Source organism: Octodon degus, unplaced genomic scaffold (genome assembly GCF_000260255.1).
Source record: "Octodon degus isolate 3935 unplaced genomic scaffold, OctDeg1.0 scaffold00127, whole genome shotgun sequence".
Taxonomy (NCBI): domain Eukaryota; kingdom Metazoa; phylum Chordata; class Mammalia; order Rodentia; family Octodontidae; genus Octodon; species Octodon degus.
Window position 1 is genome coordinate 5,155,906 of NW_004524703.1, and position 27,113 is coordinate 5,183,018.

A 27,113-nucleotide genomic window follows, 5' to 3' on the forward strand; every position below is an offset into this window, starting at 1 on the left:
ATTTATATGTATAGAGTTTATCCAGGAACTGGGGGTCCAGAGTAAGACAGACTTGACCTCTAGTTGCTCCATGGCAGTAATAAGTGAGAGCTATAAGGAGGATTTTTGCATAATTTCCAAGACCCTCAGATAAGTCACATCTTCAGACTGGAGGGAGAGGTAAAGGTGGGATCACTGGGGTACTGAGTATGGCAAGTGACAGAACTGGGGCCAAGGAAAGGGCTCTCCAGGCAGCATCAGAGGTGAAGATGCAGTGCGAATAAGGTCATGAGAGAAAGCGGCACTGTCGAAAGGACCAAGAGGGAGGACCCAGGAAAGAAAAGGTGGGAAGACAGAGTGATTAGAGCCCGTGTTTAGGGTGTGTGGGACCTGTATTTTGCCCCCAGGAATGGTGGGTCACCACACTAAATATTTTACCCAGGAGTTAAGACTCCAGTCAGCATTTTAAGAAGAACCCTGAGAGCCTGCAGGAGATATTCCAGTAGCGGGAGACTGGAGGCCAGAACTGAGAAGGCAACCACAGTGGTGAAGCTTGGTGGCACATGGAAGGGGCCAAACTGGGGCAGTGGATATGAGGTTGTCCCGTAGACAGGTTTGACTCATTCTTACTTATCTTGTGATTCTTTGATCTAAAATATAAGTTTTAATCCTGGAAAATTCCTAGTCACTATCTTCAAATTCCACCTTTTTCCATTCATTCTTCTTGTGACTATGAGCCACACCTGGACCTTCTGTCTTCTCCCTACGCACCTTTTCCTCTCTTATCATTACATGTTGGAGTTTTGTGTAATGTTTTACCAACAGATCTGCCTTCCGATTTTTTACTTCTACAATCTTCTATTTAACTGGTCATTATAAAACTATCTGTGAAACCTTGAGCAAGCTACAAGAATGGTTAGGTCTGTGTTCAAGAGTGTCCCTTGAAAATAAACACCAATGAAAGTACTCCCAAGTGTTGCTGAGAAGATTCAATGCTCCTGAATATGTAAATAGCTCAGAATAATGCCTGATGCAAAGTAAGAATTGGATAAGTATTAGCTATTATTTTCATTATTTCATTTCTAGAGGCTTTATTTTTTTCTCACATCTACTTTGTTTTTCTTCTATGACTCATTTTAAATGGAACAAGTACCTCTAATTCACTGAATACATTCATGAGTTACCTCAACTTTGAAACTAAATGAAGTCAGGGCTCTACTTGGTCAATTACAAGTTTCATCTCTTAGGAACAGTGCTTTTCTAAAGGTTTAGGACAGTGTTTACCTGAGGTTTTACACTACTGTTGTTACTTCTATTGTTACTGTTGTATCATAAGACATTCATCAGAAGGAACCTAAAAATATAGATTCATTGGTCTGTTTTCCACCTTTTACTCTGTGACACGAATAACACAGAGTCAACTAACATAGGGCCTGCATAGAGTACATGATAATTTTAGAAACTACTTTATAATGATTCAAAGCATTAGTGATCTTCTACTGGCCTCCTTCCTTTCAATATTGTTCCTGGGGGCCAGGGATATACCTCAGCAGCACAGTGCCTGCCTGGCAAGCACAAGATCATGAGTTTGATTCCTAGTACCATAAAAAAAGAAATCATCAGTTGGAGTGAATGCACTCCAACCTTGGGCAAGCTCCATATATACTCTTCTATCACCATCAACATTAGGAACAAGAATATAGAAGTTCATGAACATGAAGATAATATGGTTACTTTACCTATTCAGTGAAAGAATGGCTCAGGAGAAACTAAACTATACTATAAAATCAGTTACCACTTTTAGAAGATATTTTCTCTAATACTTATATGAATTATGGTAATAATCCCATAAAAATCAACTTACTTATCATTATCCAGAATATATTTTAGGAGACACTATCTTAGAAGAATCAATAGAAACTTGCTGTGCAGCTGGAGATGTGACTCTGTTAGAGCTCTTGCCTTCATGCACAGCACCCTGGGTTTGATCCCTAGCACCCAAAAAAAGAAACGAACCAGAAACTTGCTATGCTCAACACTAGGTATGCTATATTAGCAAAAGAAGGTGCTTCAGAAGAACCCATTGGAAATACTATCAAACAAATTCTGACAATTTGACAATTCAAACAAATTCTGGCACATTCTAGGTGGGCCTTGGGCAGGCTTATCTTTTGTATGAATAGGAGAACTTGAAGGAGAATATAAATACTTCAAGATGAAATTCAGGGGGTAGTGAAAGCTGCAGAACAAACAAGAATGAACCTGAGGGACCTCCTAGGCAAGTGTTACAACACAGCTCTAAGGACTTAGGATAGTGAGAGAGTCCTCAGGTAAAAAGCAACGAAAACAACCTCTGCAAAAACACAAAATAGTGATAAAACTACAAAGCTAAGTTGTATTTTTTGATGCTGGTAATCTCATGACTTGATTACCTAATATTCAGGATGAAAGGAAACTTTTCATGAATATGCTTTAAAAAATACCTTGCTTTCAGGCAAATATAAACTGAAAACAACCAACAATATAATCTTTCATAAGCTTACCATATACTTCAAAACCAAAAGAAGGTATGTTTTTCTGTGTTTAAATTATAATAGCTACACCTTTGATCTGATAAATTCAAAGGTTTTCTGTGTTACTATACTGAAAGCTTAATCATTTTCTTTTAAAATCTTTAATGCATATCATATTGGTGCATAATTAAAAATGCAGAAATGAGAAAAACTAACAACAAGCTTGTTTAAAGTGTTGGGAAAAGCAAGTGGAGATAAAAAGCAGAAGATGAATCCAGTTTTTAAAAAGGTACCTATGTCGTAGTACAAAATGATTTGTGTGCATAGCAAACAGGGGCTATATATAGTTCAAGGTTTGGAACAGATCTGCAGGAGAAAGGAAATAGGCAAACACAAAAGAGTGGAGGCTTCAGCAGCAGCTGTGAGAATAAGAGATCTATAGAGGTGAAATCCACTTCAGGCCACTGGGAGAGAAAAGGAGACATTACAGGATTTATGACCCCTCTGTTGAGATTCCTGTTTATCATGATGTGTAATTACTTCATCCTTGGCCACAATATTTCTGCCCCATTTTTTCCATTCCTTCCCTGCAGGTTATATTCTAAACGACCGAGAAAACTACTTACTATTCCCAAGTTACCAGGCCTTGGACTCACTGCTGTCTGAAATGCTGTTTCCTTTTTACTTTACATAGTAAAACGATCCCTTAAGATCCTGCCCATCAGTAATTTTTTAGGATCCCTGACAGTGGCTGGTCCCACTCCTGTGTGGGAGCCTGTCCTGCAGCACATGCTCCCTGTCTGCTGGCTCCTTCTGCTGCCCTTCCTATTGCTGCCAGGATCGCTCTGTCCTGGTCTCCAGTCTCTTGCTCCAGAAGTGTTTCTCCTGCAGCTCTACAGGAGTCTCCCTCAGGTGCTGACTGGGTCATTTATTTCTGATTAAAACATCTTAACAGCTTCTTAGGCTAAGAGATAGAAAAAATATTAGTCACATTTATACCCCAGGGATCTTGGCAAAGGACTTCAACAAGAGTTTAAAATGCAACAAACTCAGACAGGAAAGCAAGAAGGATCTGGAAGTTACTATACTGTGAACTCAAGTTTTACCCCATAAAATACATTTAGCAATATAATTAAAATAATTGTAACTGTAAAAAAACAAAACACCAGAGGAGATTCTAGATTAGAAAGATGATTATCACACTAACTTGCTGCATGCCCTGAACCATTCCACACACAGTTGTGTTATGGCTTATATTTAGATGTACTCCCAAAGCCTCATTCACTCACAGACGGGGCTTTGGGGAGGTGAGTGGATCATGGATACATAATACTAGATTAGTTTCCTTTTGGTTCAGCATAGTTCTTGTGTGGATAATGGACTTACTGAAGTAGGATGACCCTGTGTGGGTGGCACCAACAAATAGGCTTGTAGTCTGAATGGAATAAAAAAGGAAAGAGGGAGGGCATGCTGCTTCATGCCTGCCATGCCATGGACTGTCTTTCTCTGTGATGCCCTTCTGCCATGCTGACCTGTCTTAAAGCCAGCTGACTATGGACTGAAACTTTTCTCTACAAAAAGTGAAATAAAGTAAATGTTTCTTCCTTGAACTTGTAGGTGTTAGGTATTTTGTCCCAGAGAATAAGACAAGTTGATTCAAGAAAGGAGCTAGTAAATTAAAAGCATTACATAATGTCTTCTTTTCTGTAGTAGGTTGTTTTATGTTTAACTCTTAAACCATGGCAGTCCAGTGAATAGATTGAAAAAATGCTTCTGGTGGGTTATAGAAATTAAGACAAGTTACTTAGATTTCTGCTGTCGTTTAATTTACTATGAGAGTATGTGAATGCAGAACATTAGGATTTACAAACTTTCAAATTTGATAGAGTCTTGCAATTCAAATTTGATAGAATCTTTTTACACATTTAGATGGATATTGAGAGCAAGGCAAGCAATAAAATGTCATGAGAAAGTGTAAGTACAAAGTACAAAGTGAAAGCTGTCTTATAAATAAAAGTCTTATAAAGACTTTTATATCTACAAGATTTTCATCATCCTAATAAACTTAAGTGCTAAGAATCAGATATGCAAAACAAACAAACAAAAAAACAAGTGGCCTTTTACACTTGAAGATCAAAATGGGGAAAAGATCAAATGACAAATGTTTTCTTTTCTTTCTTTTTTTTTTTTTTTGGCAGAACCGGGGATTGAACTCAGGACCTTGTGTTTGCCAGGGAAGCACTTATTCCACTGAGCCATCTCCACGGCCCCGACAAATGTTTTCAGTTAGTGTTACACGAAGCAAATAATACTTCATGAAGGTTTTCTTCCTTCACTGACATAAGTCCCAAACCAAATGCACAAGGAGCAAGGACCTACCGTGCCGCTGGTAAATCTGTTTGTGTAGGCTGTGATAACGCCACATTTGCTCCCAGTAAAGAGCTGGCAACTGTCAGGCACCCAAGCACAGCTAGTCACCTTTGAAAGGACAAACCAAAGATTTTTATGTTTTAAAATCACAAGAAATGCTTCTGCTTTTATGACAACTATTTAAAAAAAACATGATCACAAAACTTAAATTATTTTAGTTGATTTACATTTTATATATACATGTCTATTTATTCCTGAGAAATTTAACAGAACTATCAAGGACTGGTTAGATCCAAGGTTGAATATGTACTTCACACATTTATTTACCTGCTTGTTACTTTCACAAACTTTGCTCTTTTTAGGTTTCTGGTGGGGAATCAGATACATCTAAATAGGAGTACTGCTCCTAACAGTTCTTACATTGTGACACAGGAGAAAAGATAAACATAGAAAAGTTGGCATTACTCCCTTGATGCCAAACCCTTCAGTCCTTACCACAGAAGCACCACATGCACTTAGGTCAATTCCCACACAGCCCAGCATGTCTTCTTGGGTACCAGGTAATTCTGATGTGTTCCATATTCATAGTAGCTACCCCCAATACTCCACTCGCCTTGTACCTTCTCTACCCCACCTCCCCACACTTGAGAAGGTGAAGGTTATCTGTGTGGGCCTCTTTTGTGGCCATCTTCTGTGCTTCAAATTGTCTTGCCTCTCCTGATTCAGAAAAGGTATGGCCTCTGTTCTCAAGATAAATCCTGTCCCATCTGCAAGGGTCCTTAGAACCCCTGTTCTTTCTTTAAAACTATCTATTTTTCCCAAGACCTATAAATGTGTTCAAGTCTCTGCTATATTGGAAAATGACATTCTCTGATCCCAGTTCCTTTTTGGTGGTTGTTGAGACAGGGCCTCGCTGTGTAGTGCAGGTTGGCCTCAAACTCATCACAATTCTGTTTAGGCTCTTGAGCTTTGGGATTATAGGTGCCCACTAGCATGCCTAGCTGATACTGATTTGGCTAAATTCTCAGTATACCATTACGGTCTTCTGGATCCAATCTGATTTTTCTGAGTTTCTTTTTTCACTAGTTCTAACTATTTATAAAGACTGAGCCTTTATAACTTTTGCTCTTGCAAGAAGAAAACATACTTTAAAATATGTATAATAAATGCATTGTCTTGTAATTATCATATGGAGCCCCTGATCCTTTTATAAAAGCTAATGTACATTACAGGATTTTAATGGGCTACTTTTTTTTTGTTTCTCGAAACATTTTGTTATTTTATCATTCTAGGAATTATGTCCTCACTACTGAAGAAACTGACATTTCCAAATACACTAAAAATAAACAACACCAAAAATGCTGGAATGTCCCTGATAATGTAAGTGAAATAAATGTCAACTTTTGTTTTCCTTATACATTATCCAAAATGTAGTGTCATTTTTAAAAAAAAAAGAACATAAAGGAAGGCTAAGATACCACTTCTGGGGTCTGCTTTCAGCTTTCACTGACTATAGTTAAGAATTCAGAAATTTTCATTATCAACCAGTTATAAAGAAGAGAATGAAACCAGCAGAGGAAGATGTTTTACATCTATGACCCTAATCAAAAGGCAAAGGGCCAGCAGAACTCTAGGCTCTGGCAATATTAAAATTGATCATACAAATAAGCTCTCAGAGCTCTTCATATGGTAATATCCTAAATAAATTTTCTTCAACTAAAGGAAAAATGTGTGAAAAAATATTTCTTCTTAAAAAACTTTTTTGAACAATATATTTCTAAGAAAAAAAGAAACTATGATATTCTGGCTCAGTTAGTGATTTCACTGGAAGTATTTTATCATATAATACTTTACTATAAGAATCTGGACCATGCCCTTTTGCTAAAAAGATTTAAGAAAGCACTGTCCCATCTTTTAAGTTATTTGTGTGCCAAATTTTACACAATATGAGTAATTATGCAATGTTTAAATTTTTATAGAATGTGTATACATAAAATGGTTCATTGTTTAGTCTTAAAATCATTTGTGCTACAATTTGTGATAGCCAAATCTTGGAAACAACCAAGATGCCCATCACCTGAGGAATGGTTGAAAAAGATGTGGTATTTTTACACAATGGAGTATTATTAAGCTATTAAGAATGATAAACTCGAAGCCTTTATGTTGAAGTGGATGCCACTTGAACATATATTCATAAGTGAAATAAACCAGATACACATGTGTAAATATCGTATAGTTTCCCTAGTATAAGAACTCAAAAGAAGAAATACAAATAGAAAGGTATAATACAAGTAAAAGGAAAGCAGGATCTCAAGGACTAACTAATCAAGAGAGGGAAAGGAGAAGAGCTAGGAAACATGAATAAGTCAAGCCATACAGTTATATGTAGAAGATGGGCAAGGCAATGATCCTGAGAATCTTCAGAAGATTTTTGAATCTAGCAGTAAATTGGAAAGATTCTCACCCTGACTAACTATATATGCTGATACTTGTGAACTAAGCTACTGCACTGCAGATGGTAATTTGTAATAGTAGTTTCATGCTCGGAGTGCCTGTCATTCTGGTCTTCTGAATATAGGCTGCTTGTCATGACATGCCAGTTGCTGCTATGATGTCTCTTGGGTAGATGGTTGTTCAAAAAGAAGGGGGTGGTGAATGGAAGCAAGAGACAGGAAAAGGAATATTGTGGGACTGTCCTGCTTCAAGGTTGTATATGGTGAGATTTTTGGACTTATGTGTAAACATAAGAAGTATATAATTCTTTATGCCTATATTTTAAAATATATTCTAATTTTTAAATGTTTTTTTTATCATATTCTGTAGGTACTTAAAGTTCAACATATCAATACTTGATGAAAAATACCTGTTCCATATTATGCCTAAGATGTTTGATATGCAGACAGTGAGGTTAAGTTTAACAGCCTAAGTTGTATGGTAATAACAATCATCTTGTCTTCTGGAGGGTTAACAACCTAAGTTTGCAGACCAAAATTAGAGAAAAAGGAGGGCTGCAAAGAAAGTCAGCATTTTGGCACTAGCCTTCTAAGGTCAATTAAGACTCAGGACATATGAGAACTTGTACTGTAACATCATGTAACTCGGTAGTGTCCCAAATTTTCTGATCAAGAAGATTATGGGGCCAAAGAGGAAAGCGATCGATGATGTAGAGTGTGCCTAAGGAGAGTCCCATGAGAGAAAACATTCTCTCAGGCTTTCACAGAGAGCACGTTGGCCAAGCAATGGCCGTGACTCATCCACATGGCTGACACTGACAAAGGATCTATAATCTGAGGTACAGGATCTCAGGATAAATCCTGAGGGGATTTCACTGACCTTATCAGACCCAAAAGCTACAACTTTTGTTGCATAGGTTCTGCTTTACCTTGGTCTTAACCATCCAGCAGAAAAGTATAAAAACAAAATATAAGAAGTAAAGTCATGCTGGTATGTTGAGATGTAGGGGACTCAGGTCAACAATTTCTGACATTGCCAGTGAAGCAGAAGACCCAATACTATTATGGGCTACTGGACTATTTTAGAATATTTTGTTGAGTTTACACACCTATAATATTCAAATAATGGAACTTAACAAAAAAAGGGGATACAGATGAATGTCCATTTTGTATCTGTGTATTCAAAGTGGTTAGGATACATATATAGTTACATTCTCTTAATGAATAGAGGGATTTGTTCTAATGGTGTTTGTAAGTAGGATATCATGTCTGCATCTTGTACAGCAATTAACCACTAGGAAGAATGTATGCAATGTGTTAATTATTGAAACTGTATTGCTATTTGTTTATCAATAAAATTATGGGAAAAAAGTCATTTGTGCCAACATGGACAAATCTAGAGGACACTGTACCAGATGAAACTGTCAGGCAGAAAAAACTAACAATACTTCAACTTGGGCATGTGTAGATGCTAACAAAGCCAATCTTATAGGAGCAGAGAATAGAAGGGGGTTGCTGTGGTGGGAGGTGGGTTGTGTGGGCCAAAAGGGAGAAGTGTGTTGTGCAGGATGATCAAGTTCTAGAGCCATGTTGGGCAGCACCTCACCTATTATTAAGCACATGGTTTTGTATCTTTACAACTTGTAAAGACAGTGGTTCCTAAATGTTCTTGCCACACACAAAGGGCAGCTGTATGATGATATGCATATGTTAATTGGCTTGTTCTAGTAATCATTTCACAATGTATATCAAAATATTGAATTATGTACCTTAAGCAGGTACTGTCAATTATATCTTTTTTTTAATAGGACAGTTTCACTAATTAAAACATTGTACATTGTTATCTTCTTAGTGGTTACTCATAGTACAAGATGCACACAGGATATCCTGTCCAAACACTACTAGTACAAATCTTTCTTCTCATTGAATTAAGTGAAAGTAGCTGTATATCTATCCTAACTATTCTGCATATACAGATACAAAATGGTCCTTCCTTTGTATTCCCTTTTTTTGTTTATTCCTGTCAGAGATGGGTATTCCATTGGCATCTAAATACTATAGGTGCATGAATTCAGCAAAAACAATCCAACACAGTCCAGCAGTCCACATAGTAGCGGGTTATCCACTGAAGTTGTTGACTTGAGCCTTTCACAGCTCAGCATATTAATATGGATTTACTTTATATACCTCATTTTTATACTTTTCTGCTGGAAAGTTAAGATCAAGATAAAGCAAGACCTATATAACAAGAAATGTAACTTTTGTATCTGATAAGGTCAGTCAAGTATCCACAGTTTGCAGATCCTTTGTCAGTGTCAGCCATGTGGATGAGTCATGGTCATTGCTTGACCAACTTGCTCTCTGTGAAAGCCTGAGAGAATGTTTTCTCTCCATGTAAATCTCCTTAGGCACACTCTGTCATCAACCACGTTGCTCTGTGTCCCCATAATCTCCTTGATCAGAAAATTTGGGACACAACTGAGTTACATGATATTATAGTTTAGGTTCTCCTATGTCTTGAGTCTTCACTGACCTTGAAAGGCTAGGGTCAAAAAGTTGGATGTCCTTACAGCCCTTCTATTTCTCTAATTTTTGATCTGCAAACTTAGGTTGTCAACCCTCCAGAAAAGAAGCTTATTATTACCCTACAACATACACAGTTGGGTTTAACCTCACTCTGTCTGAATATCAAACATCTTAGGCATAACATGGAATAGGTATTTTCCATCAAGTATTGATATGTTAAACTTTAAGTCCCTACAGAATATGGAGATAAAAATTTAAAAAATGAAAAATACTTAAAGAATATGAATAAACAGTTACATATTTTTACACAGAAATTTACAAATCTAACCATGTACAGCATTGTAGCAGGACAGTCCTGTGACATTTTTTTCCTTGTGTCTTTTTTTCATTTATTACCCATTTTTTTAAAAAACAAACAAACATTTACTTGAGAGACAGTATAGTAATAATTGGTATGTCATGACAAGAAATACATAGTTAGAAGACCAGAATGACAGGCATTCCAAGCATGACCCTTCTATTACACATTGCTATCTTCAGTGCAGCTGCTTGGTTGATAGGTGGCAGCATGTATAAGTTAGTCAGGGAGAGAATCCTACCAATTAACTGCTAGGTTCAAAAACCTGCTGATGTTTCTCAGGATCATTGCCTTGCCCATCTTGTGCATATAAATGTATGGCTTTGTCCCTGTCCTGTTTCCCAGCTTTTCTCCTTGCCCTCTCCTTGTTGCCCAGTCCTCAAGTTCTCACTTTCCTTTTAACTGTGTTATACCTTTCTATTTTTACTTCTTTTTTTAAGTTCTTATACTAGGGAAACTATATGATATTTACACATGTGTGTCTGTTTTATTTCACTTATGAGTATATCTTCAAGTGGCATCCACTTAAATACAAATACTTAAAGTTTATCATTCTTTATAGCTGAGTAATACTCCATTGTATAAAAATACCACATTTTTTTCAACCATTCCTCATGTGACAGGCATCTTGGTTGTTTCCAAGATTTGGCTATCACAAATTGTGCTGCTATAAACATAGGTCCACATATATCGCTATGATATGACATTTTCAGTTCCTCCAGGAAAATTTCCAGTAGGGGGATAGCTGGCTTGAATGAGATTTCCAGTCCTAGTTTTTTAAGGAGTCTCCACACTGATTTCCATAATGGCTGCACCACTCTAAATTCCCACCAGCAGTGGAGAAGGGCTCCTTTTTCCCCACAGCCTCTCCAACATTTGTTGTTGGTTGATTTCTTTATGATAGCCATTCTTTCTGGGATGAGATGGTATCTCAGTGTTGTTTTAATTTGCATTTCATGGATGGCTAGTGATGTGGAGCATTTTTTCCATATATTTATTCACTTCTTTAATTTTGTCCCTTGAGAAGTGTGTGTTCATCTCAGATGCCCATTTCTGGATTGGGTTTTTAAATTTTGGGGCCCTAATGTTTTTTAGTTCTTTATAAATTCTAGAGAGCAGACCTTTGTCTGAGTGCTTATTAGTCAAGATTTTTTCCAAATTTATGGGTTGTCTTTTCACTTTGTTTGTAATTTCTTTTGACATGCAAAAACTTCTCAATAAGAGGAGGTCCCAGTTGTTAATTCTTTCATGTATTACCCAGGTGATTTGATTTTTGTTCATGAACTCTTTGCCTACCTTTAGGTCTTCAAGAGTTCCTCCTACTTTCTCTTTGGGAGATCTAGTGTTTCTGTTTTAATGTTTAGATCTTTAATCCATTTTGACTTTAGCGTCAATTATATCTTAATGAAAATAAAATCACATGATATAAAAGGGCTATATTTAAAATAATCTTTATTCAAGACTCAAGACTTGCATGTGGTAAATTAACAGTTTATATGACAAAAAGAAACAGACAAAAGCTTGTTTTTGTACTGTAGAAAATATAGCAATAAATTAGAAAACTTCAAAGGGCCGGCCAGGTATATCAAGAGGGCTAGCCAGATAACTCTGTGAATTAAAGTGCCTGCTTAAGCCCACACAGCTGGCTGGGTTCTGAGTAGCCCTGTGATTCCAGAGAGGGGAGGAGCCACAGGAAAAGGGGAGCGGGAGAAGCCAGAGCAGGGAGAAGAGAAGCAGCCTAGATTGGAGTCCCACTAGCTACCAGTACAGGCAGATAAGGAACCAGCCCTAGTGGAGTAAACTATCTCTGTAAACTATTATTTCAGGTAACTGTTGACAACTTTTTCTCATGCCCTGTACCACATTTTTAAAAATCCCATATAACTCTGACTTTTTTTTGTTTTAAGAATGACAGTACATTGAATGATTATAATGTAATTTTTTCCTTTTATCATTTCAAATTTGTTATTACTTTTAAGATTTGCATTTGCTTGAATCAGCAAGGTGTAATGGTTGAAATTCATTAGTGTGAATTAAACTGGATTTTCATCAATAAAAAAAAAGTGCTGCTTAGCAGACAGAGGGGCTGGAGGCTTGATCCCTGGCCTGTCAGCGGGCCTCATCCCCAGAGGCACACTGAGAGGAATGAGACTGGGTAGCACAGCCTGCGCCTGGAATCCAGCACTTGGCAGGCTGAAAATAGGAAAGATCACTACAAAACCAATCTGTATAGTGAGACCCTGTAGACCGTGTAGTAAACACCTTTAAAAAAAAAACCCTTGAGATCATTTGTTCCTCTTTGCCTTCTCTTCATAGCAAGTCCTCCTAATGATAATGAGTTACTTAGAGGTAGCCAGCTCTTAAACAAATAGAAAAAATGCCTAATGAAAAGTATGAAGATGTCGGCTGAAAATTGCCATCAGTGTATCTTTAACCTTGCTCTGTCATTCAATTAATGCTGATGAGGAATTTATTTGTTTCTTTCGCCTTTTCACCACAAAGTCTAGGTGTTTGTAAACCCAGATTACTGAGGACAGCAGAGAACTACACCTGGTCATACATCTATTTATGTTACCATATTTTAATAGAAAGAAGACATTCCTAACTTCCATGGCACCTACTTCCCTTTTCTCCCTCAAACATTAATAATTCTAAACAGGAGAGAATAAGGAACAGGACATATTTATTCTATAATGTACTTTTGTGTTTTTATTATTTTGTAGACTCATTTTCCAATTTAGTTATACTGCCAGTTGTGCTATGATTTATGATTATAATTTCTGTGTTTGGATATATGTATGTGTGTGTATATACATGTATATATATATATATAATGCTTTGATTAATCTTAGCTGATATATTTAAAAACTTAAAAAACTCAAATTTCTTTTTCTTTTTTTTTTTTTTTTTTGGCGGAACCGGGGATTGAACTCAGATCCTTGCGTTTGCCAGTCAAGCGCTTATCCTACTGAGCCATCTCCCTGGCCCCCTCAAATTTCTAATAAGATTACTTTTCACTGTCTCTTTATTCTTAGTTCTGATAGTTTATTGGTGAGTCAGGTTATACCACTTGGTGATAACTGTTTTTTTCAGCTTAGGCAAACAAGTCATTGCTTGCCTTGTTTTTGTGGAGAAAACTGCCTAAAAGTAGTTTATCCCATTTAAAAAGAGTTCAGGGAATGGATCACATTTTTTGGCCACATGAACAAACAGCAGCTGCTACAAAAGTAATGGGAGTCAGGGTGAGAGAAGAGAACTTCCCATGGAAAGCCAGACAAAGACTGCACACCAAGTCACAGCCCTAACAACCAAGACAGCACTGCATGCATGGAAGTTACAGCTTTCAAATTCCATAGATGTCACAAACATTTTCATTATTAAGTTTCCCAGGCTGAGTTTGAATTTGAAATTTTTTTGCCTTAGCTTCCCAGAAAGCTAGGATTACAGGCATACATCACCATGCCTAGTCTATGTTATCCTAGTTTTAAAGAATAGAGCCAAATTTGGAAAGAACGAATCACCAGCCGAAGGCCACATAGAACATAAGTTTGGGAGGCCAGTTAGGACCACAGGGCTGGAGGCCTAATGTTTTTCTGCTACATTATGATACTGAAAACCTATATGTTTAGGAAAAGTCAGGTAACAAAAGAGAAGCTGCAGAAAATGGTTACAGAAAATGACCTAGTAGCAAAAGCAAGTGGACATGGGGAAGAAAACAGTGTTAATTTTGTTCAAATACTGTGTCCTTGGCTGGCACTGGCAGATGATCATCATTTTCAACAAAGAAATGGGCAGAAAATGAATTTTCAGACATACTCAAAAGAGCAGTATAAGAAAGTCTGTAAGACCTGTAAACATCAGCTTCTTACCTAGACTAGTGGTAGGAGATTTGATAGTACTGTCACTTCAACTCCTTTGTAATCACCATACTTAATTATATACAGGATTCCACAGAACACTTTACCTGGTGCTGTTGAGAGCTTTGTATGAAGTTCACTGGGGGCTCGCTCTGCTTACTCTTCAACCTCAAGATGTTATCCGCATATCCCCAGCTCAGGATGGCCGACCACTGAATGTCAGTGCTGTTCATGCTTCTCACACCTCGGGAAGGAGAATAAAAGCATCAAACTCCAACTGTTCAGTGGTTTGCCAACGGCCGAAACAATGGCAGGGTACAGGCTCAAGTCTACACAGAAGAGTATCATTCCAGGTGGAACCATCTTTTTCTCCTCAAGGTGAAAAAATTTGAGTTAGTTTTAATCCTTTAGTACTAAGAGAATTGTAAGGGTGGAATTGCATTTTTTTTCTCTTGTGTAGTTTTCATTGGGATTTATTTGACTTAGAACACAGGACAGATTTTTTCAAAAATAAAGGACAGTGATAGTCAATTTTACTCTATCCATTTTCTGAGATACCTTTCCTTTAAAAAATAAATATGAACTAAATACTACCAAATGTAAGCACCTGTTTCTAATAATAACCAAATGTAAGCACCTGTTTACAACAAAAGAGTTGAGATGCACTAAACAGAAGTTTCTACAGAAAGGAGAACACAGAAGGTATGATCAAAAAGATGGTGAATGTTTCAATTATAAAAAATTATTACAATAAAAAACACACTGTCATTATTGCCCTCAAAATACTGTCTCTTTCTCCAATCACACTTTCATTCCATCATTCTTGTTACCTTCTGAAGAAGTTCTCTTTCATGAGTGTCTTTGGTCAAGCTGTCATGACTGCTTTGATGTCCTGAACTGATTGAAAATGTTTACCTTTTAAAGTCATTTTAACTTTGGGGGACAGCAGAAGTTGCACGGCATGAGATCCAGATAATACAGTGGATGAAGACACACTGTAATGTTTTACAAGCCTGCCTTTCTGTTGAGTGGCCCCTGTCAGGAGCATTCACTGTATCTTCAATTACACCTCATAAAGACTTGTGACTGAGGACTTTCAGAACTACTTCAGAAAATGTCAAGAACAATGGCATAAGTATGTTCAAAGGAAAGAAGTATTTTGAGGGAGATAGATGGAAATCTGTCTTTTCTGTAATAATTTTTAATTTAAATGTTCACTGTACATTTCTATTCATTCTCTCTCTCTCTCCCTCTCTCCTCTCTTTCCTTTCTTTCCTCTCCCCTCTCTCCTCTCTGTCTCTGTCTCTCTCTCCTCTCTGTCTCTTTCTCTCTTTCTCTCTCTTCTCTCCTCTCCTTTCCTCTCCTCTCCTCTCTCTCTCCCCTTATATGTTTTCACTCTTCTTTCTGTCCCTATCAAAGGACCTTAATACTTTTCTTTGGCTGATCCAGAAAGGGCGAGGATACTGCAGGGGCATAATGGTGGGCTCCTCACAGCACTACCGGTACTGGTCCTAGTATTGTTTTTTATTACAGGGTTGTGGACAATCTCCTCCCAACTGGGGGAGCAGGAGCTGGTGCAAAAGGGGAAAGAGGCTCAGAATAGGTGATCTGGGGCAACTCTCCATTCACATAGACATCCACAGTCTGTCCTGACTCTGGCCTGTACCCTCTTACCTAGGGAGAGGACAAAAAGTAGTTGCATTGGGGAGGGATTAGCCAAACCTTGTGAAAGGGAAAAGATAATTATACCAGTCTCTATTCCTACTACCTGCCAGCAAACTGGCCATGTGAAAGTAGGGACAAATGGTAGGTAGGCTGGAAGAATCACACTGGTGCTGTCCCTAGGCTCTATTTAATACAGGAGGAAATGAGATAGCAAATGGCTGAAATGCTCTGATTGGGTTAAAGGAAGTGAGGGGAAGGAAGTTCCCACTTGAGTAGAGCTTCCATAGCCTAGGTGCTGGAAGAAGGCAGAATTTGCTTGTAAAGTTGCTGTAGCTTCTAGCAGGGCTGGAGCCTAAGCAAGCTTGGAAGAGAGCAGGCCAGGCAAGGAATCAGGCACCACACACTCCTCACCAGTATATGCCCTGCCATGTATCTTGAATGGGGTTCCTGGGGAAGGTGTGCTGGTGAATCTGCCATTAGCCTTTGCCAGCCACCAACTATCTCTTGTTCACACACAAACTAGTATCCAGTACATATGAGAGACTGCCCTGCTCACAGCTTAAGGTTTTGAGCCAATGGAATTCATTCAGGATTGTGGTCCCATCCTGGGCTCTTCAGTGGAAGCCACATCCTGAGCCTGGAAGTTTCTTCCTGAGTTAGTGGGTGCTCGTGTCTATGATACACCATGCTCACATGTCATAGAGAATCACAGGGAAATCCATGTTCTTATACATCTGCCTCAGCTCAGCTTGCATCCTGGCTTACTTGGTGACCACTGTGTCCTCATAGAACTCATGAGCCAAGTCCCCATCCTCATCACAGAACATGAAGCTATGGAATGGGAATACAAAGGGGATTCCCATTCAGTCTCTGGGATGTCACCCCCTGCCAGGGAGGTGAAGGACCAAAGGCTCTGAGGTTTGGAGCCACTGGTTCCCATGTCAAGGTCAGAAGGAGACTCAGTGGCCGCTGTGCTTTCACAGTGCATGGCATGCCGCTATGCTGAGCCCTCGCCTACTCATAGGTGGTGCTGCTGCTACCACTGTTGCTGCCTTCCATAGGCTCCTCCTTCATTCATTATATTAAATGGCATTGCATTTAATTTTTATTTTTTAATATACTATGCTTTAATTCCTATTTTGTTTAAGTAACCAGAAATATGAGCAGTTTTTCATTAAGGATTAAGAAAATGTCAGAAGTCAAACAGAATAACAGTACAGATGAACTGAAAACATGCAAATCTCAAGGAAGATATCTTCAGGGTGATTTTCATTGTGTTTTATTATTTTACCTTGTTCCTTGCTGTAGGTCATCAGAAGGCAGAAATTTCGGGATAAACCACAGATTGCTCTGGTGGGGAGAGCCTGCAGAGAGCCAAATCTTTCTCCATGAGGCTGGCTGAAGCAGACCACAGGAACAGGAGCACTTGGAGAACCCACATACTCCCCCCACTTTAAGCCTTTTATCCATGACAGCGGGCTCTAAAACCAAGGGGAAAAAAAGTATGATTCTTTTAAACAGGTAATAAGTACAGAATTACTTCTAACTTAAATTCTAAACAAAGAGAAAATCTGATTTAAACTCTTACAAGCAAAAATTATTTCACACCTTTTACTTTCTTATCCTTAGCATGTACAAATGTATTCCTTATTTGTTTTTTATTCTGCAGCTCTGGCATTTTTTTTTGTAAGAAAATGTATGGTTAATAATTCAAAATTTCTTAAAATTCTAGCAGAGGAAAGAAAATGTTACTAAGCACTTTTCTTCTAGTCTCACAGAAATATCTCAACTAAAGTAGATATATAAGGGGGACAATACTTTGGAAATATGACAAGCCATATATATAAAGGATGGCAAAAAATCTTATAAGCATGCATAACACAGGAAAGCTCCCTCAACTCCGAGCTCCTAAAGACAGGAAACACCATTGACTTCTCTATGTGCTGGGGGTAGAAGCTTCTTAGTAGATGGATGAATGGAAAAGTGTTTAGTGATGGAGCCTTATCAGGAGGACTAGAACAGGAGATGCTCTAGAGCATACTAGTAAGTTCTAGAGAAGGAGTGGTCCAAGCATGGTAAGGTGTGGCTGCAGATGGTGAAAGAAGGTGACAGAAAAGGCACCAACACACTTGCCACAGATAGCAGTGGCAACATTTCCCTAGATTCCAAGTAAAAAAACGATCACAAAGGAATCCAGAGGGAAGAAACTAGGGCTTTTTGGAGCCTGTCCAACAATTTTTTTTTTTTCTTTTGGTTGTTGCTGTTTTCCTTTTTGACTGTTTTGAATTTTATTAATCTTTTAAAAATGGATTTTCTTTTAGATGTGTAAGAGTTTTTTGTTTGTTTGTTTGTTTTGTATTTGAGGGAAGGGTCTACAGGGTGTTCAGGGTCTCACTACTAGATCGGACTCATAGTGATCCACCTGTTTACAGCCTCCCAAGAGCTGGGATTATAGGCGTGTGCCACCATACCCAGTCTCAATTGTTGTCTCAGCGTGCCCCAGGGGCGGGGCTGGCACGGCAGGCCTAGGGATCGAATCCCTGGCCCCTGCACTAGATGTATAAGAGTTTAGGTATTTACTTACAACTTTTCAGAGACTTTTGGTCTAATAAAAATAATATACTAAGCAAATTTCAGTTATTTCAAAAAAATTTCTAATAATTTTTAGTGCAGTTTGCCTTTCATTTTTCAAATGAATGAAAAGATAAGCATCATTCATCTGCATACCATGTTTTAAAAAATAATGGCAATTAGGGGCTTTACTACATCTGTCAGGCCATTTAGGTAGTCTGAAAACACTGAGCATCTTTGGAAAAGCTGAGAGGCATCAGGAATGTCCATGTGGGAGCAGAGAGGTCAATGTCAACACTCGGGAACTAGTTCTCTTTCTAAAGTCTTTGGTCCATCAGTGTTAAAATTGAGATAAGTTATGATTTATCTTTCATAATTCCCTGCCCCAATATTCCTTTCATGTGAATTTCAAAGTATAAATTTTATTTTTAATTACATACACAGGTACACTGGCAACTGCTTTATAGCACAGTTTGCATAAAAGAAGCGTTTTATTTAAATGCTGCTCATACAGCTCTAAGTGTTTCCACACAAGCATATCTGGGTCATCCAGATAACCCCCTGGGTTGTGCTTGGACACAGAGTTTGGGGCTTATATTTGCATTTTGAGCAGATGCCATGGAAGGCCTGAGGAGTCAAGAGGCAGTGACTATGTGGAAGGTTTTGCATGGCTCAAATAAAGAAATATGGTGGGATAAATGCCATTCAGAAGCAGAGGTAAGCCAAACTTCAAGTAATCTGTCTTGAAAAGCACCAAATTCAGAAGCAGTGAGTGCCACTGTATACCATGAGCCATCAAGGAGCCAGAGACACAAGGATGAGCAAGTCAGACAGAATCCTCTCCCCATGGAGTTCTGTTCAATGTTAGATGGGAGACAGACAAATACTTATACAGTACATCATGTGGTGAAGTTAAGCGCTCTAAAGCAAAACAAAGAAGGGGACTGATAATGATAGAGCCCCTACCAGAGGTACTGGGGTCAGGGAAGACTCTCAGAGATGTATGAATCTGAGCACAGTCCTACATGAGACGAGGGAGTCAGCAAGGAAAATCTCTTGGCACAGGAAACAGTGAGTGTGAACTTCCTGAAGCGGAGACGAGGCAAGTTGGTACCACAGTCTCACTACAGCACATACACTCAGTTCCTCTATCCACACCACACCTCTATCCATACCAACCCAAACAGCTACTACTATACAAATAAGTAAAGTAGTATAGTAGTACTGCTATACAAATAAGTATAGTAGTAAACTAGATTACAGTTATTAGGTTTGCTGGATATACTGTTAAATGATTTTGACAGGTTAAAGTAATGGATTATATTAAAAAATAATGATCCTGATAATGATAGTAGTTAAAATTATTTTTAAGCCAAGTGTGGTGGTGCAGACCTGTAATCCCAGCATATATGAAGCTGAGGCAGGAGGATCACTGTGAGTTCCAGGCCATCCTGGGCTACAAACTTAATTCAGGGGCAGCCTGAACTGTGAGATCTTGTTTCAAAAAAAAAAAAAAAAAAAAAAAACACAAAAAACCCAAATATTTTTAAGCTGTCAAAAGTCAAACCTATAGCATTCTACTACAAAATGAAACTTCTGGCACTTTGACTTTAGTAAAACAATACTGTCTCATCATATAAATATTTTATAATTGAGTTGTATAGCTAGAGGTGGTAGTACACACCTATAACCTTAGTACTCTGGAAAGCTGAGGCAGGAATATTCTACATTTAAGCCTAGCCTGAAAAGCTTAAAGACTTAGTGAGAATTTATTGCAAAAGAAAAAGAAAAACAAAACAAAAACAAACAAAGAAAACTAGGGAAGTGTAGTTCAGTGGAAAGGCTCTGGGTTCAAGTCCCAGTATCAAAAGAAAAAAGATTACTAGTTAAATAAGTTTTGTTTATATTTAACATACATGTTTGATATAAAACCTTTGTACCTAAGGTTCTGTCTCATACATTTAAGTATTATTACAGGAAACTGTGAGGGAGCTGGAAGCAGGCTGCACTCACAAGTCATTCCAGAATACTTGGAAAACAATTCCATTCCCAGTATCTTAGAAAATATCAAGTTTCTAGATATCATTTCACCTAACCAAGGAGGTGAAAGACTTCTACAATGAAAATTATAGAATATTAAAAGAAATAAACAAAAGAGGATTTAGAAAATGAAAAGACCTCCCTTGTTTATGAGTTGGAAAAATTAATGTGAAAATGGCCAAACTGCTAAAACACTACAAGTTCACTGTATTAAAATACCAACAACATTCTTCACAGAACCAGAACAAAACACTCCTAAAATTCATATGGAATCAGAAAAGACTCAGAATAGTCAAAATAGTCCTTAGCGAAAAGAGCAAAGTGGAAGGCATCATAACACTAGATTTTGAATTATACTACAAAACCACAGTAACAAAACAACATAGTACTGACACAAAAATAGCCAAATTAACCAACAGCATGGAGGAGAAGATACAAAAAAACCTATGTACCTATAACCACAAGATTTTTTGAAAAGGGGGCCAAAAATACAAATGGGAGAAAAGACAGTCTCTTTAACAAATGGTGCTGGTAAAAGGAGATAGTCACTTGCAGAAGATACAAACTAGACTCCTATCTTTCACCCAGTCTTGGTTACTTTTCTCTCATAGCTGAGACAAAATACCTGATGCCCAGAGTTAGAAGAAAAGGTTTATTTATCTCACAGCTTGTGGAGGTTTTAGTTCATACTCAGCTGGCCCCAAGGCAGAGGGCAACAGTTCATGGTGGTGGAAAACAGTAAAAGCAATAAGAGCAAAAAGGGAGGCGTGTGCGAGCAATCCTCATTCCCTTCCTTAAGTGGCCTGCAGGCTACCCACCCTGGGGTGGGTGCAGCACTCACACCTGTAACCCCCACACTGGACTATGAATAAATCACAAATTCTAGAAATCCACCCCATGACTGCATGAGGCTTTCGGGGACCATCTAGATACAAACCATAACATACTCTGTACTAAAATCAAATGAAAAATGGATCAAAGACATAGATATAGAACCAAAAACTTTGAAATTCCTGAAAGGTAATATAAGGGAAACACTTGAAGCCATGGGCACAGTTGGTAAGACTGTAGTACATCAACAAAAATCAACAAATGGGACCACATCAAATTAAAGAGCAAGAAAAAAGAATGAAGAGACAACTTATAGCATATGAGTAAATCTTTGCTAGCTATTATTCTGATAGTGGGTTAATCCATAGAATATACAAAAAACTGAAGAAAATTACCCCTCCAAATCAAATGACTCAGTCAAAAAGTGGGAACATTCACTGAATAGATGGTCCTCAAAGGAAGAAGTGTAAATGGCCAATAAGTATAAAAAAAGTTCAACCTCTTTGGCCACTAGAGAAATGTAAATCAAAACTACTTTGAGATTCCATCTCACCCCTGTCAAAATGGCTATCATTGAGAACAAAAAAAAAAAAAAAAAAAAAAGCTAATGTGGCTGCTAGAGTGGGCATGTAAACTGGTACAACCACTATGGAAATCAGTATGGATATTCTGCAAAATTCTAAAAACTTCTAGAAATACATTATTTACCTATACTTGATTTTTTTTGTTTTGTTTTGTTTTCCTCCGAATGCCCTCAGGGCTTGTGTGGCTGACTGGAGAGTTGTGGGGATTGAACTAGAGCCACCTGAGGCTGACAGCTTGGTGGAAGCAGCCCCTTAAAGAATTGAGCTAGGGCCAGGACCCCAAATTTTTTTTTTTTTTTTTTGGTGGAACCGGGGTTTTGAACTCAGATCCTTGTGCTTGCCAGGCAAGCGCTTATTATACCGAGCCATTTCCCCGGCCCCGATTTACCTATACTTGAAAGAATTAAAGACTACATACTACAGTGACACATGCATATCCATGTTTATAGTAGGACAATTCACAATAGCTAAATTGTAAAAAGAGCCTACATGCCCATCAACAGATAAACGTTACATATTTACAAAATGGAATACTACTGAGCCATCAAGAAGAATGAAATCATTCTTTTCTCTTGCTTGCACAATCCTAGTGTGTTATGGCTTTCTCTGGTAATAACCTCCCCCTCCCTTCCCTGGAGACACTACTGTCTGACATAGCCATCCTTATCCCCCTGAGTTCTCCAGACTCTGTCTTCTTGTCCCTGGCATGGCATTTACCACACTGGGCATTGCTTTAGCTGCCTGGGCCTGTCCTGCTCATATCTGCAAACTAAGGCCATTAGTTTCTGTGTTTCTGGAGTATAGGTCTGGCACTGCAGGAGTTGTCCTACAGGTTTTGCTGAACTCTACTGAAATCCCAAAGACATACCGGGTAAGTGATTTCTTTGACTTGTTCCCGGGTCTCCCGGAAGGCAAACTGCACCAACAGCCCGACAGCAGCAGGAAGCTCGCCTTCAATGTTGAGCTTGCCTCCCGGCCTGCTGGCATGGGCTGTGTGGAACAGCTGGCGTGGGGTCTGTCCATAGGTTTTTATCATGGTTTCTAGTGCTCGTCTCTGAACTGGATCTTCTACTGCAGACACATCCATCCCAAAATATGTCTGTAGAGTAATAAAGGATACGAAGTATGTAATACAACTAGAAAGTAAGACTTGGTAAAAACACCAAAGGGAAATAACAATTCGATTTATTGTTTAGGCAATGGTTTTACTCTTCTCTATTTCAAATGCAAATTATTTTGAAATGTTTTTGATAAGGCTAGTTCTCATTAATAGCTTTACTGAGATCAGACTAGGAATAATCAATGCTTCTGACAAGTGACAAAAATAACATATCTTACCTGATTGGAGCCTATTAGGTATGTTTAGGGCCTGGGAACATTATGTAAGATTTCATATATAATACTAAATTACTAAAGTTTTTTGTTCAAAGTGACACATAGGAAAAGGCAAAAAGAATCTAAAATGCAATGCTGGCAGGTAGTTCAAAAGTAAATTTGGGTTTTAATAAAAAATTCCAAACTCTTTAATATTCCAAATTTATTAATATGAAGGGCATTATCACTTGCTAGGTCTAGGGGTTGCACTGTGTTTCCTTCTCTGCTGCTAAAGCTAGCAGTCGGTGCCACACCTGCCATGTTATACTTTTAGCACTGAATCTGTTACAGCAGGCTTTACTTACAAGTTTAGATATAACACCCTTTAAGTGTCCAAATAAAGTTTCAGAGACACTCCAGGTATACAGTCTTCACCATTACTGCCCTCAAGCTCTACTCCAGCACCAAGGATCAAATGTGTACTAAAATGTTTATCTAAGCAGAGCCATGCAGAGGGTTACTTGACTTACTGTGTTTTTAAAAATTAGATGAAGATTGATATATTTAAGTCTATGTAAAAATGGTGTTTCCTTACATTCTATGGCATCTGTATATTAGTGAGTGAAAAATAAAGGCTCTTTCTTTCTTTCTTTCTTTCTTTCTTTCTTTCTTTCTTTCTTTCTTTCTTTTTTTGAGACAGGGTCTTGCTATGTAGTTCAGGCTGGCCTTGAGCTCACTTTGTAGCCTAGGCTGGTTTGGAACTTAGGACAATTCTCCTGCCTCAGCCTCCCAAGTGCTGGGATTATAGGCATGTACCACCATGCCCAGCAAAGGCACTTCTATATACCTTTAAAAATGTTAACACTTATTCTATTTAATTAGGTGGCAGGCATTATCCTATATGAATTTAAGTCCTCATATATGTTTTTGGCTTTATCATTCACTTTATAAATGTATACAATTAACTATAAAGAAGTTTGGTTATTTGCCTAAGGTCACAAGTGGCAGAGCCACAGAATGAAGATATGAACACAATTCTGGATTCACAGGCTATGTTTTTACTCATTGTTCTTAGTTGTGCCCCAGACTGAATTTTTCCAACTTCTGAGAACAACAATATAACTATATCCTTTTAAAAATATCCAAGTACCAAAAATTGGTAAAAGGAATTCTAGTCAGATGGAAAGTACCTTGTATATTTTAGTCTACAAATACTTTCAATGTGAATTTATATAAGAATATGTGTAACTGAAAAGATGGAGCAATATAATAGGCACAGAGTATACTGAGGTCAACATTAAAATGCTCAGTTGCTCTAAAAGTTGCACTTTAGGATCAACTATGAAGTTCAGAAGTTAAACCTGTACCTTGACCTTTATTTTACACTTAAATAGGCTTTAGGACATGCTACCCCAAGACACAGTCCCTTGGCACACTGACTATTTTAAGTTGGGGGCATGTGAGGCACAGCTTATGCAAGAAGTATCCTCTGGCTGTCTCCTGAAGCAGGTGTCATAAACCTGAAAAGGACCCTTTGGTCTTTCCTGAAGCAGGTAAGAAGACCCAAAGGGGAGAGGTGTCCTCCTTCTATCAGGAAAGGAGCATCCTTAACTTCAAAGACTGATGATGTCACATGGGAAGGAATGTGGGCCCTCATCCCTCACTATTTCCCTCAGCTCCTGGCATTTGCTTCATCTCCTTCTGCTCTACCATAATTCTGTATGCTTTTCTTCTATTGATTTCTCTTGTTTTTCTTTCTTTTTTTCTTTTATTTTATTGAGAAACAAGTAGCAATAAGACAGTTTCAAAACTGATTAATAAGACAGTTTTAATAATTAATACATTGTACATTGTTATCTTCTTAGTGGTTATCCATAGTACAAGATGCACACAGGATATCCTGTCCAAACACTATTAGTACAAACCTTTCTTCTCATTGAATTAAGCGAAAGTAGCTGTATATCTATCCTAACTATTCTGCATATACAGATACAAAATGGTCCTTCCTTTGTATACCATTTTTTTGTTTAGTCCTGTCAGAAATGGGTATTTCATTGGCATCTAAATACTACAGGTGTGTGAATTCAGTAAAACAATCCAACACAATCCAGCATTGATCTCTCTTGTGACAGGGTCCAGCCAGTGAATCAAGATAGAGAGAAGAAAAAAACAAACCCTTCACCATACTTTCCTTCTGTACCTACTACCATTACATACAAAATAAATATTTGCCAATCTAAATGTACTATGCTTATTAAATTACACAAAGCATACATATATCTTCTAGTAGAATAATCAGTAAATCTGAATAGTATTCTCTCTTTTAGACCCTAAATCTCATAAGGAATTTAATTTTATATTACTTTGAAGATATCCAAAATAGTTAGAAAAATGGGCTGAAGAGAAATTTATTTTTAGGCTTTGTGAATGAATTTCTGGCATAACAAAGCTCAGAAATAGAGGGACATAGTGGTATAGGCATTCCGGTAAACTGAGGCAAGAGGACTACAAGTTTGAGGCTCTACCTGAATAATAATTATTGTAAGACCAAGATCTAGTCTATCAACCTACTAATTTTAAAATTAGAGAAACAATGAAGTTAGATGTCTCTTGCAGTGCATTAATACATAATCTGTTGTGTTTATATTGAGCTGTATTAGAAGTATTAGGAATTATCTTTCTCCTCATAAGCTGCCTTTTAAACCTCCCATTCCTTGAAACTTTTCATTGTGTAGGCCTCGATGGAACTTGACCACCAGGTCCAGGCTCATCCATCCCACTGTTCTTCATAATCCTACCTGTCCTATTTGCCTCTGCTTCCCTAGAGCCCAGCAAAACAAATGTTTCCTGAATAGATATAAGTTTCTTTCCTTTTTTTTTTCAAAAAAAGTACTCAAACTTTATTTTCTTACAAAATATTACATAAGTGAACCCAAACTAAAATAGATACGTACATGTACATCTGTATACTATATTACTTCTAAAAGACAATCTATAAAAGTAGATGGTTTAACAAAAATCTGCAAAACCAAACAAATGCAAAAAGACCTAACATCAGCATTATAAAGCTGACTTTTCTCAAAGGAAGCAATAGTAGTTTTAAACTGCTGATTGTACTTGCTTTTTACAAAAAGTTTCTGTCACTTTTTTACATAAGAAGTATATTCTACTTGTAGCAATTCTATAAGTAGCAATTCTACTTGTAGGAATTTATCTTAAAGAAGTACAGACATACATAAAGAAATAACATTAGGAATATTCATCTTAATTCAACCACAAATCCTAACTAAATATCCAATGACAGTACACTGGTTAAATAAATTGTCATATAGCTGTACTTTAGGATAATAAATAGCCTTCAAAAATCATGTAGAATATTTAATGACTTGAATAAATTTGAAAGTACATTGTCCAGAGGGAGGAAAAGGTGACCAAATATTATTATGGTATTGGAATGATATATATGTAAAGAACAAGTCTGAAAGTTTTTCTATTTTTGAGATAGGGTCTCTGTGTGTAGTTGATGTTGGCCTCGAACTCATTGTGTAGTCCAGGCTGGCCTGGAACTCACTGCGATCTTGCCTCAGCTTCTCAAGTGTTGGGATTAAAAAGCAAACAAACAAACCACTTCAGAAGTATTTTGGGGCCGGGGAGATGGCTCAGTAGAATAAGTGCTTCCTTAGCAAGTGCAAGGGCCTGAGTTCAAGCCCCAGTTCCACAAAAACAAAACAAAAACAAACAAAACACACACACACACACACACACACTCACACAAAAACCAAGTGGGGTTACAGGCATGCACCATCATGCCCTGCTGGAAGGTGGTTTTGATATTTATCTCTGGATGGTGATACTGAAGCTTATTTTTAGGGAAGCACTTATTCTACTGAGCCATCTCCCTGGCCCTTTGAAGCTTTGTTTTAAATTTCTCTTTTGGTATTTATCTCTGGGTGGTAACATCAAAGCTTATTTTAAACTTTATATATTTTTCTAGTGAAGCATATGAATTGTTTCTGTATGTAATAAGGAAAATGCCATTTTAAAATAGAACA

The 27,113-nt window shown here is 37.7% G+C and overlaps 1 protein-coding gene across 1 annotated transcript in view; it reads right to left on the bottom strand.

The window, feature by feature from the left end:
• Lyst (lysosomal trafficking regulator) overlaps window positions 1–27,113 on the bottom strand; it is a 289,805-nt gene that overhangs the window by 20,649 nt on the left and 242,043 nt on the right. Inside the window, exons 43-46 of the mRNA XM_023700860.1 lie at window positions 22,616–22,846; window positions 17,013–17,202; window positions 14,164–14,300; window positions 4,872–4,970 (exon numbers count right to left, since the gene is read on the bottom strand). Coding sequence (XP_023556628.1) covers window positions 4,872–4,970; window positions 14,164–14,300; window positions 17,013–17,202; window positions 22,616–22,846 — 657 coding nt within the window. The remainder of the gene's footprint in view (window positions 1–4,871; window positions 4,971–14,163; window positions 14,301–17,012; window positions 17,203–22,615; window positions 22,847–27,113) is intronic.